General features: G+C 36.5%; 1 protein-coding gene across 11 annotated transcripts in view; it reads left to right on the forward strand.

Annotated features, from left to right (window-relative positions):
* Positions 1–15,306, forward strand: part of AKAP13 (A-kinase anchoring protein 13) — a 351,990-nt gene that overhangs the window by 120,406 nt on the left and 216,278 nt on the right. For all 11 annotated transcript variants that reach the window (XM_081292573.1, XM_081292574.1, XM_081292576.1 and 8 more), the window contains exon 4: positions 9,134–9,430. In XM_081292573.1, the coding sequence (XP_081148699.1) occupies positions 9,134–9,430 (297 nt within the window). The remainder of the gene's footprint in view (positions 1–9,133; positions 9,431–15,306) is intronic.

Here is a 15,306-nt window from a genome sequence, read left to right on the forward strand (position 1 = left end):
TCTTAGGGGGAATATAGAGTACTATTTTATTATATTCACTTTTATCCATGAAACTGAATTTAGACAAACCATTGATTTCGGAATGCAAAATGGAGCAGGATGTTTAGTTGATTCTCCACACTGTTTTGTCAAACATGCTGGTATAGAATGTTTTATAAAATGAAATCTTTTTTTCACCGTGTCAATTACTTTTAGAATTCACAGCAAGCATTCTTGTTTGACAGAAAAACTTCAAACCTTCATTGACCCCAAAATTAGACTCAGCACTTCCATATTTTTCTTTCTCTTTCAAAAGGGAAGGTACTATACAAAGAAATTTGTCATGAAAAGGAAAAACAAAAACATTTACCACAATCAGAAGTCTTCTGGATTTAATGAAAAATTGCAGCCCAGATCTCAACAACTGGGCCTATAGTTACAGCATGATGTGTCTTTTATTTCATGTGAACCAAGATCCTTTTTCTAGCATCGGATGTGCAGAGATAACCAAATTAGATAACATATTTAAAAATAAGTTGTAAGTTTTTAATTGGCCCAATCAGAGAATTCTGATTTCTTCTCCACTATCAAAGCAATCATTTATTTTTTACTGGACATTTTATAAGAGTCTCCCTATTCTGAAGTACTACTATAAGGCTACTAGACAGCTCTGAATTTATATTTTAAAATACTTAAATTGCTATCTTTAAGTTTGTCAATACATGTAGTGCTTGTTCTGCAAAAACAACAACAAACAAACCTGAGAACTACTCAGGAAAGATATCTGTTTTCTACTGTCCTAGTTATAATGTTATGAAGAAGTTATACATTTTATCACCTTGGAACTATGAACATGGAACTGGAATATTGGGGCATGCATTACAACAGGATTGATATCCCCCAGGGAGTATAAATTGAATCTTGGGGCTACAAAAATATAATCTTACTCTTTACATATAAAATAAAGATAGACATAATACAAATATGTGTATTTGTATTATGGTATTAAATTAAATTAAATCAATGGTATTAAAATTTCATGAGGTGGGAAGTAGAGAAAAATGTCTAAAAAGGCTACTTGGAGGGATAATAATGAAAAAAAATGGTTGAGAAGTCTGCCTTAGAGGTATGTAGGCTGGAATATAGAAGATCACATTTTTAGCATTAATTAGCGCCTTCCTTTTCCAAAATGCACATGATGCAATTCCTTCCCATGCTTGCTTCCCCCCACCCCCCACCCCCTGCTCAAATACTCCTGTGCATACAGAGATGTTTTGAAAATATACCAAATTTGTACATCTGCAAATAGAACACCAAAAACTAGCAGTGGGTACATACTTTTTCATGCAATCCCAGCTTCTGAAAGAGTGTGGCTCTGAAGAATGAACATTTTCTTTAACTCTGTTATATCTACTTGAAAGATAGAAAAAGACTAGATTTTTAAATACTTTGATGCTAAACTGAGTAGTAAAGACATTATTTTATATTTTCCACCTCTGACTACTAATGTTTTAGAAGATGACATCTGTGTGAGACTGGGCTTGTTTGGCCCAGCAAACACTTTCAGGGTTCTTTTTTGGATAACTGGTAAAACAAAGTCCCAATTGTTTCATTCTGAAAAGAGAGGGCCCGGATGGGATATGTTCCACTTTTAGCTTAATAGGAAATGAAGTAATTCTTGGGCGATGCTTTAGTTTTGTGTATCTGTAGCAGTGTTTTGTTTCCATGGATGCAGATGCTCCTTATAGTGATAAGAAGCCTGCAGGAAAGCTCTCTCATGAACACACACCTCTGACTTAGGAATTTAGAAAAGAAGTGGATTAAATTATTCTAAGAGGACCTTTGCTTTACATTGCTGCTCCTCACCTATGTGCTTCTTGTATTTTTGTTTATTTTTCTCCTTTCCTTTATTTTTTCAGTTATACTGTTGTGCCAAAGGCATCAATTGACTCCAAAGCTTTGTTGGGCCACGGTGATTGAGAAGCTCTTCATAAAGTTTTAGGGATCTGTTTTTCTTGAGTTACCCGAACAGGAACATTTTAATAGCTAATAGTAACACCAGTTTTAGATGCCTGCTTTATGTCCAGTGCTTTGTGCATGGCTGCTTTTCATATTTGTAACAATCCTTGGGTTGGTGGTATTCTCATTTTAGGTATAAAGGAATAGGCTTCAAGGTTGAACAGCTTTCTCAGGATAACCAAGCCAGTTTGGGGTTCAAACCTAATATTGTTTGACTCTTCAGTCAATAGTCAGTATTCTTCAGGATCCCTTTTAGTTCACTCATCTGGGAACAGGTCTCTTCTACCTCAAAAATCTGTGAACAGGCTTGATAGTAGGATAAATTTAGAAAGGATTTTAAAAGATGAAAATATAAGGTGGTCTGGGGATTGAATGTGTGTGTGTACTTAGTAGTACATGTATGCTTATCTCTTACGGCTGTTTTGGCAGAATTTGTTAGCAGGTGGTCCATCAAATTTAAATTATGATCATTAATGTTTGGGTCTTTAACAATTTATCTTTCTTCGTCATCTCTCTTAATTCCTTTAGGGCTACTTCCTTCATGAGTTCAATAAAAATTTCCAAACTTCCTTTAAAAAAAAAGTACTGTGGTTTTTATTTTCCTTATTAACAGGAAATCGAGTGGAAGGAAAAACACCATGGAACTAGCAAAAATCTTGCTACTCTTCTTTAGTGTTTTTATGAAAGAAGTTAAATTGTATTTATTATATCAAATTAGATATGAGTTTTCCATTGGATGTCTTTATAGTGTAGCTGTAGAGATTGTTAATACTCTGTATTCATCATGTAAAAAGGCAGCCATAAGACTAATAGTCACCAATAAATAGTCATGCCTCTAGAGCTAATTTACAGTAGTAAAAAGTTTTATGTATGCTTATGTAGTGACTTTAGTTTTCTTAGGTTTACATTATAAAACTTTTAATGTAAAAAATTCTGATTTCTTTCCCTATATGCTTTATCCAAAAGTTTATACAAATTAAAAACTAATCTTTAGATCCTCTTGAGCCTAATAGAAAATATCAGTATGAGACAGTAGCCCGTCAACCTTGTGTAACATTAGGTTGAGAAAGTTTGTTCTTGATCAGTAGTAACTCTTCCAGTTACTCTTCAATGAAGAGTTATCCATCAAACCCTCAGTTCTCTGCTCTTCTGTTAACCCACAGGTTTTTTTTTTTTTTTAAATAAGCCTGTAATAGACCAAACAAACTTCAGATTTATGGCATGTTTAACTTACAGTGATTTAAGTTCTTCAGATTGTTAAGTTCATCTGACAGGAAAATATTAGGCTAACAATTGGATGACATCTGTTTCATGGTCTTTTAGTGGCCTAAACTTTCTGCCTTTTCTTGTATATATTTCAGTTTAGTTATATATAAGTAGAGTTGATAGTAGTTCACTTAAACACTTCTACCTGCTAACAAATTCTGCCAAAGCAGCAGTAAGAGATAAACATACTTGTACTGCTAAGTACCACACACATACTCAATCCCTAGATCACCCTATGTTTCTCTCCCCCTTGTTTGCCCCTACCTCATTGTTTTAGTCAGCTTTTTCACTGCTAAAGATCTGAAAGAACAATTTTAAAGAAGGAAACGTTCATTTGGGGGTTCATGGTTTCAGAGGTCTCAGTCCATAGACAGCCAGCTCTATTCCTGGGGGCTCAAGGTAAAGCAGAACAATATATCAGAAAAATGTCAGAGGGAAGTGCCTCACATGATGATCAGAAACCAGAGAGAGAGAGACTCTACTCACTAGATAGAAAATGTATACTCCAGTCACCCATCTCCTCCAGCCACACCCTGCCCACCTTCAGTTACGGACTCAGTTAATCTCATCAGGGGGTTAATTCACTGTTTGGGTTAAGGCTCTCATAACACAATTATTTCTCCTCTAAATTTTCTTGCATTGTCTCTCACACATGAGCTTTTGGAGGACACATCAAACCATACACACATCCTTCCTAGGTAAGTAGTTACTTTAGTAGTCCCAGATGGATTTCTATGCAGATATGTCTGCACTTAATAACCTTGAACAAGATATACTATTGCTTCACCATCACTTTTTTACTGTGTGTGCATATAAAGAAGGTGATTGTGTATATGTGTGTGTTGGGGGCAGGTAACAGGGAGAAAGAGGGAAGGAGATAGATGCTGGGGATTAAACCCAAGGCTTTGCACATGCTAGACAAGTTCTGTACCACTGATCTAGATCCCCAGCCCTTTGTGAGTTTTATTGTGAGACAGAGTCTCAATGAGTCTGTTGGCTGGCCTTGAACTTGCCATTTTCCCTCCTTAGCTTCCTGAGTAGCTGGCATTATAGTCATGTACAAGCTCACCTGGCCAAGGAGGTGATTTTACTTCTAGTGGCATTGTGACTCCCTTTCTAAATCAGGTTTTCAATCTTTGCAGAGACTTGGGGAAGGAAGATTGGTAAGAAAGAATAAAGACTGTTTTCATGGGTAAGGCCAGTAGGTATTATTATTTTAGGTTCTTGTAATAGCTCTTCTAAGATATAGCAAATATAAGTACTGAAGGAAGAATTCAATTTGGATCCTAAGTTATTTATAGCATTATTGTGGTATTGTGAAGTTAGTGATTTTCCTATCTACCTCAGAGAACTTTCAGAAATTTATAAATTTGTTTAATTCTGAAACAATGAGGCAATGCTATAATCAATCACAACATTTTTGTCTTTAAAGGAATTCTTCTGTCTGAAATACATATTGCTACCCACCTCTCCTTCCAATTTGGATTGAAGTGAGGCTCTATGTGTTGTTTTGAGTGGTAGTATTAAAGAATTTGGGAGGGCCCTTCCAAATTATAGCTCTCCACTCATAAGGCTAAGGAGGCCCAATTTGATAGTGTTAGGTTGTCATTTACCTCAAGCCACATAGCTAATAAGTAAGAAATTCGTGTCTACTAAGCATCTAGATGTAGCTTAGTTAATATTCTCCCAAAACTCACTCTCATAGTATTAGTTGTATCCCTTGAGCTCACCCTTTGCTTTACATTTTTACTATTTTTTCCCCTCCGTATTGGGGATGAACCTAAGGGTACTTAACCACTGAGCCACATCTCATCCCATCTTAAAATGGTTTTCATTTTTTATTTTGAAATAGGTTCTCACTAAGTTGCTTAGGGCCTCATTAAGTTGCTGAGACTGGCCTTGAATTTGCAATCTGCCTCTGGAGTTGCTGGGATTATGGGCATGTGCCACCATACGCACATTTTACATTTTTAAAGCTATTTCCTTCTTGACCGGTTCTCCCTCTTTACCTTCTGCCTGGCATGACCCATAGTCTTTTGCAATTGGAGAAACCTCAGTACCGGTAGCATTATAGCTCCCTCATGCTTTAATGAAGGAATTGCAGCCCAGAGAAACAGCTACAACGGAATATAGATGTGTTTTAGTCAAGGTTTGAATGTGTTTTTTATTCCTTTCTCATTGATTCTTCCATGGTGCCCCCCCTTCCCCTCTCCTCCCCTCTCCTCTCCTTTCTTTTACCATCCTTTTTTTGTTTTGTTTTTATTCCCTTTTTTCCTTTCCCCTTCCTTCCTTCCTTCCTTCCTTCCTTCCTTCCTTCCTTCCTTCCTTCCTTCCTCCACTGAACTACATAAGCTCTCTTTATATTTTTTTTAAAGACTTTTTTTTAGATGTTGATGAACCTTTATTTTAGTCATTTATTCATATGTGGTGCTGAGAATCGAACCTAGGGCCTCACACATGCTAGGCAAGTGCACTACCACTGTGCCACAACCCCAGCCCCTCCCTTTATATTTTGAGACAGGGTCTCAATATGTTCCCAACCCTTGCCCTGCACTTGAAATCCTCCTGCCTCAGACTCCTGGGTAGCTAATAGTAAAAGCCTAGGCCACTGTGCCCAGGTCTTATTTTACTCTTTAAGCCATCTTTCTTATACATTAATTTGGGGTATAGAGGCAGATTCTAGAGTTTTGAAACTTTGAATCAAATTCTTAGTTTTTAATTTTAATTTGTTCTAATTAATTATACATGACAGTAGAATGCATTTTGATACATTTTACACAAATGGAGCACAACTTCTCAGTCCTCTGGCTGTACATGGTGTAGAGTCACACTGGTAGTGTAATTATACATGTATATAGGGTAATAATGTCTGTCTCATTCCACTGTCCTTCCCATTCTCACACTCCCTCTCTTCCCCTCCCCTCAGTCTCTTCTGCACAATCCAACTTTGGATTCAAATTTTAATTTGGCCATGTAAGAGCTATTTATAACCTTGGGCAAGTTGTTTAACTTTCTTTGTTTGGCAAATAAAGATAATAATACCTACTGATTATTATGAGATGTTATTTGTAAAGCACTGAGAATAGTATCTGGCTCATGGCAAGTAAGTGCTTATTAAATGAATAAGAAGAGAAAAAAGAATAAAACACCTTAGTTCTGAGGGTTATAGAGAAGAATCCCTGGGTTGAGAGACTTCGGGACAGTGTGCGTGTGAAGGGTCCTTCTTAACTGCTACTTCCTTGGTGAAATGTACTCCTTCCCCATCCCCTAGTTGCACTGTGTGTTTCTTACAGAGCACATCCAGTTTTAATTTACATTGCAGTTAACTGTAGCTTGTTGGAGTCTTTGAATTATAAAGCATTGGAGAACTGAGACTCTTCCCTTACTCATCTTCACCTTCTAATCATGATGCTTGAACTTTGTGGCTGTCCAGCTACTAGTTATTGAACAGAACTGAGTGAGATATTATAGAATATTTTAAAAGAAATATTTTCTGCCAGTGAAATACACAAACCTACTACCTAGATTGGTTGGCTAGTTTCTGCTGATATGGATACTTTTGTAATTAGGCTGACTACCTTTTAAAGAAATATTAAGTTTTTCTCTAATTTCACTTAATATATTCAAGGTACAAATTCTATATGTATATATATTGAATTGAAGTGAGTGTGCACATATGTATGTGTATGCACATATCGGGCAGCAGATGCTTTAGCTTTTTATATCCTTCACAGAAACTTAGAAGGCAGTGTTTATATCCTCTGGAATTACATTTGTGTGAAGACTGATCTTTACAACTTGTGAACATGTTATTCTTGATTACTAGTCATACTGGCCTATCTTTGCAAGTGTTGGGCTCCTTTCAGGGAGGAGCTTAGTTGTTGTTACCTTACCCCCTTTGTTGATGGATAATATGACACAATACCCTTGCATCATGATGTGAAAGGGCATGTCCTTTGGTATCATCCTTGACTCTGAATAATGAATTCTATTTCTTAGTATCTGTGTAACCATGCATAAGTCCCTTTAATTTTGGAAGTGTCCATTTTCTCATCTATAAAGTGAAGAAAGTGAAGAAAGCCAGGCACAGTAGTGTATACCTATAATCCCAGTGACTAAGGAGGCCAGGGCAGGAGGATCAAAAATTTAAGGTCAGCCTTTGCATCTTAGCAGATCCTGTTTTAAAATTAAAAGAACTGGGTATGTAGCTCAGTGGTAAAATACCCCTGCGTTCAATCCTCAATACAAAAGAAGAAAGAAAAGAAAGTGAAAACAATATATACCTTATAGAATTGTCATGTAGAAAAAAATTACTTGTCAGATACCTGGTATATAGTAGATTCTTAGTACATGTTAACATCCTAAAATTACATAGCAGTGAGAGATTTTCCTTTTGTTGCAAGGGTGAAGGTATGTGGAAAAATCATAACTTGCCATTGTGATTGACAATGGACATTGTTCTCTTTCAAAGACAGCAGAAATCTTAGTTTGTTTTGTCTTGAGTCTGAAATATGTATTGGCCTGTGCCCATGGTATGGAAACTCAAATCATGGACCACAGAGTGGGATAATGAGAGAAGAGTGATAATGGTAGGAGCAACTTAGTTGTGGTAGTTGAGATCTTTGTTTAAAGTTGAGAAAAGACAGTGTCTGTTTACTTGAATACATTCTGCATATTGGAAATATTTAATTTTGAATGATTAGGTCTAGAAGAAAGTCTCATTCTCCAAGAATGCCTTACCTACAGAAACATTGTGTTGTTAAATTTTGCTAATTTGGCTCTTTGGGGTAGCATATAGGTTGTTGTCTGAAGTCAGAGCTCATGAGGTACCTGCCTATCTGGACAGTGGATACCACAGAGTCCTTAGCATGTTTGTTTCTCTTGAACTGGGCTTCTATCCACAGCATTACACTTTCATTATGGAACCAAATGATTCCATTGAAGTTCTCACCACATTAGTAGTTGAGAGGAAAAAGTGTTTATCTGAAAACAGTAAAAATATTGTTATTTACTTTTTAGGCCTTGCTTTGCTAATAATGCTAAAGTAAAATAAAGTAGGTTTGCACTTTTTAAAGTGCTTCGTTGTTTGATTTATTACATTGTAGTCATAGTGAAACAAATGCTGGGGAATCTGTAAAATTCCTTCCATATTCCTGTGAATGATAATTTTCCCAATTATGTTTTCAAATCTAATTCAGCTTAGTGGGTATTTGACTTTTTTCCATCATATGCTAGGCCTTACAGATTCCCAGAATGTTCATTTTTTAATTTTTTAAAATTTAACAGCAATAGTTGATATTCAACAGCCTACTATATGACTAATACCATTTTGTAGTTATAGTGAAAACTGGGATACACAATTATTTGCTGTTACGGGAAACTCATTGATGTTTTCAAGTAACAATTTAAAAACCTGAAAATGTAGTTGGTCCTTTGTTTTTCTTAATAGTTATACGTAATAGTGGGGTTCATTTTGACATAGTCATAAAATGCATATAATGTAGTTTTCCCCATTTCAATCCTTAGTACTTCCTCTTCCCCTCCTCTCTCCCCCCATCCCCTTTCTCTGCTTCTTCTTTTTTTTTTTTTTTCTTTCTTTCTTTTAATGGTGCTGGGAATGAACAGGGAATCAGGCATGCTAGGCAAGTGCTCTACAATTGATCTACATCCCAGCTCTGAAAACAAGTTTTGAGAAATTTGATGAAAAAAGTACTATTAGAGCTCAGAGGAAGAAGGGATTTCTTTTAGAAAGAGAAAAATTTGTGTGTCATAAAAAAAAAAAAAAAGAACTAATAAGATGACCCACTGGTGTCCTTCTTTCATCAGGGGAGTCTAATACTATTTTCGTGGTCATCTGTGCTTTCTTTAGGTCATGACTGCTGTGAGACAGTGAAGGTGCTGCTGTGTGCTTCCAAAGAGGGCCTGCCTGTGTTTGTGGTAGCTGAAGAAGACTTCCATTTTGTCCAGGATGAGGCATATGACGCAGCTCAATTTCTGGCAACCAGTGCTGGAAATCAGCAGGCCCTGAACTTCACTCGTTTTCTTGACCGGTCAGGACCCCCATCTGGGGATGTGAATTCCCTTGATGAGAAGGTTGCACTGGCATTCAGACACTTGAAGCTGCCAGCAGAGTGGAATGTTTTGGGGACAGATCAGACTTTGCATGGTGAGAATTGCATGATCCACAAACTGAGTTCAGAACATTTCTGCTTTTGTATGGGACTGCCTTTGTATGGTTATTATATCGAAGTACTTCTCCCTTAAAATTACTGTAGCAAAATAGTCTTGAAGGCATCTTTTCAAGGTTCTTTGAGCTGTTAATCTTGTCCTACCAGTGAAGTGACCCAAGAGAAGGTACCCACATGGATAGTGGTCCAGCACTTCTCAAACAAAGGCAGAGGTTTGCCTTTCATTAGAACAGTAGCAGAGTAACCATTTGGTGTTTCATTATTCAAGACCAGGTTTACTGTGTTCTGAAATTCTCAAGATTGTACAAAGTTGGAGGAAAAGAGGACTGAGGAGTATAACATGGGAACATGAAAGTGGGATAAGCTTTGAGAAGCCTACAGTTCCTTAACCAGGGTAGTTTCACTTTTACTGATTTTGTGTACTGGCCTTCCATATAAAAATTCTTTAAGAAAGGCCTCTGCTTTTTAGAAACACTGATATAATTGGTATATACATAGGTCTTCTGAATCACAAGGGGTTTCCCACATAATTACTTTTGTAGCAGATAACATCTATTAGATGTTATAATTACACAAATATTTTTTTCCACTGAAATATAATATATACCTGAGATCCCTAAATAACAACATCTTTCCCTGCTGAGTGCAAATCCAGTGAAAAATTTAGGTGTCTCACAGAGACAGATCAGAATGTTTGCTTTAATACATATGAAAACAAGATTGGAAGACTGACCTCACAGCTTCCAGAAAGGCTTGCCAGAGGCTTTCTCTGTCATCTCTAGAAGAGTGGACAGTCACACACTGCCTTCAGAGTCTACGTGTCTTTGACTATTGTGCTGTGTAGGGCCAGCAGACCAGAAGTCCCCCTTTCTACAGGTGAGCAATTCTTGAGGAGAATTGCCCAGATAGGACTAAGCAAGGCATGCCCAATTCCTCCTCTCTCAGACCTGTCAGGTAAGTTGATTATTCCTTCCAGGAAAGAATTGTGAAGAAGTATTGCTAGCACTGAGTCTTTTAAATCCATGGAATTTAACAGTCAAGCCTGTGATCAACCAGTGGAATTGTGTCAGGCCTACTGTCAGATGCTACCAAGTCAGGCTTCTCGAGGTTATATATAAAGGAAAAGTCTGGACTATAAAAATCAAGAAAGAAGACACCCCCAATACCTTTTAAATTTATATACCGTCCAAGAAACTTCTGCTTTACTAAGTAGAATATCTTGAGGTCTAAGTACTTGAGTACCTAATTAGAAAACTAATGATGTGCCCTAAAACCTATAGTTTCTGCCACTTCTGTTTTAAAGTGGGAATGACTTTCACAAATCAGTATCAAGTTAAATAGAACTGTGCTAATTATTTCTAGAGCTAATGGCACTTTTATGGTTTTGCTTTCTCTTTTTAAAAATAGGGTCAGGAATTAATTTGTTCACATTACAAAGATTAAAAGAACTATTGGAAATAGCAGAGGTCTTAAACTTCAACTGTATCACTTTTCTTCTCTGGACCTTAGCTTCCTTGTCTTTAATAGGAGGAAACTGGCCATCTTTAATTTTTTGTGTAGTTTCCATGTACTCCTAAAGTTTTATGTTGTACAAAATTGCTTAAGCAGTGGCAGCAAAGAATAAACAAAATTTGAATACTTGCAGGATTTCCAGATGAAAACTATAATACAGTACCATTATACACATATTAGAATAGTTAAGATTAAAAATGCTAAGTGCTGGCAAGGATGTAGTACGTTCTCATAAACTGCTGGTGGGAATGCACAGTAGAACTGCAACTCTGGAAAAGTTCAGCATTAAAAAAAAAAAAAGTTAAATGTATGTTTACTGTAAGATCCAGCATTCCCACTTTGGGGCATTTTATCCTAGAGAAATGAGGACTTACATTCACTAAAAAGTCTGTGTACAAATGTGTCTATAGCAGCATTAATCATAATCACCAAAAGGGGCAATAACCCAGGTACCCCTCTCTGACTGAATATGTGAACAAACTGTGATATATCTATACATCAGAATACTACTCAGCAATAAAAAGGAACAAACTGTTGATAATGTGCAATAACTTGGATACATTTTAAATGCATTATGCTAACTAAAAGTCACTTTCCAAAAGTTATGTACTTACATGACATTCTGGAAAAAGCACCATTAAAGTAACCGAGAAGACATCAGTAGTTACCAGAGTTGAGATTAGGGTAAAAGTCTGGTTGTAAAGGAGTATCATGAGGAGGGAATTCTTTAGGAGCATTAGAGTTATTTTGTATCTTGTTGGTGGTAGTGGTATAAGAATCTATGTGTTATATTTGAGTACACCACAATGAATCTCACCGTCATGTACATCCACAGGAAATTAATTAAAAATATAATAATAACTATGGAAAAATGGCAGAAGGATCAATAGAAGGAAGAGAGCAAAGGTAGGGAAGGGGAAGGAGAGGTACTTGGGTCTGAAGTAGATAGAATATATTCCATGCTTGTATAATTATGCCAAAATGTATTCTACTGTTATGTATAATTAAAAAATAAATAAATAAAAAGAGTATATGTGGTAAAATTCATAGAATTGTACACCTTCTAAAAGTTATTTTATTTTACATACGTTGAATTATTTTTGTTACTAAATTATTTTAAACAAGTTAGGTTGAATACTTTCAATATGAAATGTACACAGAGAACTTGATAGAACTGCCAGTCCAGCTAGGATCAGGAATCGGCTTTCAAGTGCTCCATGTACCTTGCAGTTTAGATTGTTCTCTTAGTTGTGAATTGGAATCTAGGAACACTGCACTGGTGTGATCAGGGCAGAGTAACACCATTTAAAGAGTTAATCATGCTTGCTATTGAGGGATGAAACTAATGGGATAATCTGCTCACATCAGTCACTTGCACTTTAGTTACTTTTAAAAGGGTATTTAAAAGAAAAAGGTATGAAGTAAGCTTGGTGCCTGGGAAAATACAGGTAAATAGGGTACCTCATTACATAAGAGAACTACTTGCTGTTGAAGGCTGGGATATTTACGGATGTCCCAGCCTAATACACAGACAAAGGAATCATGTAAGATTTATGGCTAATCCTCTTTAATTGTTGAGATGCAGTGCTTTTTGGCTTTTTTTCAGGTAAGTGACTCCTTTGAAAATAGCTCAGATTTCTCCTCAGAAAAAAAAATACACATAGGTGTCTTCCTGCAAGCATTAACAAGTACTAATTTTTACAGTCTCCCTGAACTTTAGTTGTGAACATGGAATTAAGAAGCCTTGGTTTAGATGTGATATTTTAAAATGGAAAGAACATGGGTGTTGGAATCAGACTGTTTACATCCTGGTTTTTTTGCCATAGTTTTTGGAAAATACCATATCACTATTACTCAGTTTCCTTACTATAAAATAGAGGAAAGTATAGTTTGATAGTGTGTGCTGGTTTCCAGGGTAGTCATTTCAAACATATTGTGACCAACATCCAGTAACCTTTTAGACACACAAAACACTGATAAGCCATGACAATGGATGGTGGTATGTTCTTTGAAAGGATGAAACAGGACAGCCCTAAAAGACTCTTCAAAGCAAAATGAAACTGTATTGCTGGACTCAGAGCTCATGTTAATCCTTACTTTCAACTAGAGGAAGAGTGAGCTTATCCATTTTAATTCTTCCAAGTGTTTCCCAATCCCTAGTTATATAAAGAAGCCCCTATACTATACTTTTGGTCACAGATCTGCCTTAAATGCAGATAATAAGGATTATTCTTGATAGAGAGAGGGAGGATGATTGGGGGACAAGAGTGTTCTCATTTTCTGAGTTTTCCAAGTTTCATTTAGTTGTTTCAGTTCTTCATTGCCTCCGTGGTTAATGAGAATAGTGAATGGAATGGTTTCTCATTTGAGACCTCTGTGTAGTAGCAATCAACTTGACTCTCAGGTAGTTTAGATTGGGCCCATTGAAGACTTGATCTAGAGGAATCAAAGAGAAATAGCCCGGGGAAAGTGTTCCTTCTTACTTAGTAATGTTATTGTATTGTATAACTAAGTGAAAAAAAGATGTAGTCATCTTTGGGGGGTGGAAATCTTCCCCACAATGAGAGAATTGGGTGGACAGAAAGATGACAGGTTTAAGAAAGACTGCTCTGAGAACAGTCTGTGCATTCCCACTTCTACATGTCTGATTTTGGTTAGTAGATCCTCCACCTTAATCTTTTGGTGCTTTAGTTCCAGCAGTCTTTTTAGAGTATGGGATAGCTTTTCATGGAAGGTTTTCCTCAGCTGCACTGGTAGTACTTGTCAGTTTTTTCACCTATCTCACTGTTAAAGAAGAAAACAGTAAAATATAAAAAGACTGGTAATGGATTTTTTCCTTGGCAAAGAATTAATAACTACTGACTCCAAGACAAGCAGTGCCCTGTGGCAACCAGGGGTAAGCTGTAAAAGGTTTTGTTGCCTCTCAAACCTTCATTTTGTCACAGGGTTATAAGTCTTGTTTTCTAAAAGTTGCTTTTGTCACACTGTCAAATTAAGAGTGTTTTTACTTTCTCATTTAGTGTGAGAATTCCTGCATTGTATGAGACTTTAGGTTTATTTATGAGGCAGTCCAGAATAGTAACAATGAATGGTGATTTTGGAATTCCATTCTGTACAGAAAAGCTAGGCCTTCAGAGAGGCCTAAACAGGATAACCTGCCAGCATGGGTCCAGTGAAATACCATTCGGTATAAAGAAAAAAATATGAGTATTCAGATGGAATACTGTGAGAATGGTTTTCTTTAAGAAACCAAAGCAAAATTTAGAAGACACTTTTCATTTGTCTTAAAAGATCAAAGAAATCAGACCTTTTATAGAATTAAGATAAAGAAGCAACAAGATGTAGGTTTCAGGAGTCAGGGTTCAACTAGAGAAGGAAAACTGAAGGGGAAATAAACATTTAAAGATTCATGAATAGCTGGGGAATCTGGCTAAATAAGTGGACAAGGACAAATCCACCAACATGGGCCAAACCTATTGTCCTTGGGTCCTCAGAAAAGAGCAGAGTGGAATTCCATAGGCATTGGCATAGGCTGAAGGTGTCCTCCATAGACAAGGTCCTTACTCCAGGGTAAAACTAAGCCCTGCTTTTATTTTATCTTTTTTTTTTTTTTTTTTTTTTAAGCACCGCTTTTAAAGAATTCTAACTGATTCACTCAGGTCTTAACTCCATGTTTACCAGGATAAATCTCCCTTATGAAATCAATTGATAAAAGAGCTTTAATTAATTACATCTGCAAAAGAAACTATCGGAAAGGCATAGATGGAGAGGGAGTTGGTAGAAATGCTGCAAGGACACCCAGAATCCCAGGGCATAATTAAATTCACATTGGGATGAAGAACTCAATTGAGCTTGTAGGAAATTCAGTTAATGATCAGGAAAAAAAGGTTGAGTAGCTCTCAGAATACAGGGTAATAATCACAAATCATGAAAGAGAAAATACAGAAACCGAGAATAGAGAATTGGGGATTTATCATGAGTTATTGGTGATCTGCAGTTTGAGACAGAAGGAACAAAAAACAGTATTAGAGACAGTAATTTGGGTAAAAGTTTCTATACTTTTTTTTAAAAATTAGAGCTTTAAAGTTATACACACAGTAGTTGGGTTCATTCCAACAACCTCATACATGCATGGAAATTGATTTCAGTTGATGATTCTCCCCCTTTCCTCCCATCCTCCTTCCCCTCTCCTGTTTTTTTTTAATCTACTTGACTTTTTGCTCATCTAGCTCATCTATTAATTTCTATTTGATCAGTTCTTTATAATATCCTATCTTCTCCCCACTGTTTCCTTTATTTTACCTAGCTTCCGCATGTGAGAGAACATTTAACCTTTGAGTTT

Source organism: Spermophilus citellus, assembly GCF_964194105.1.
Source record: "Spermophilus citellus genome assembly, chromosome: 4".
NCBI lineage: Eukaryota > Metazoa > Chordata > Mammalia > Rodentia > Sciuridae > Spermophilus > Spermophilus citellus.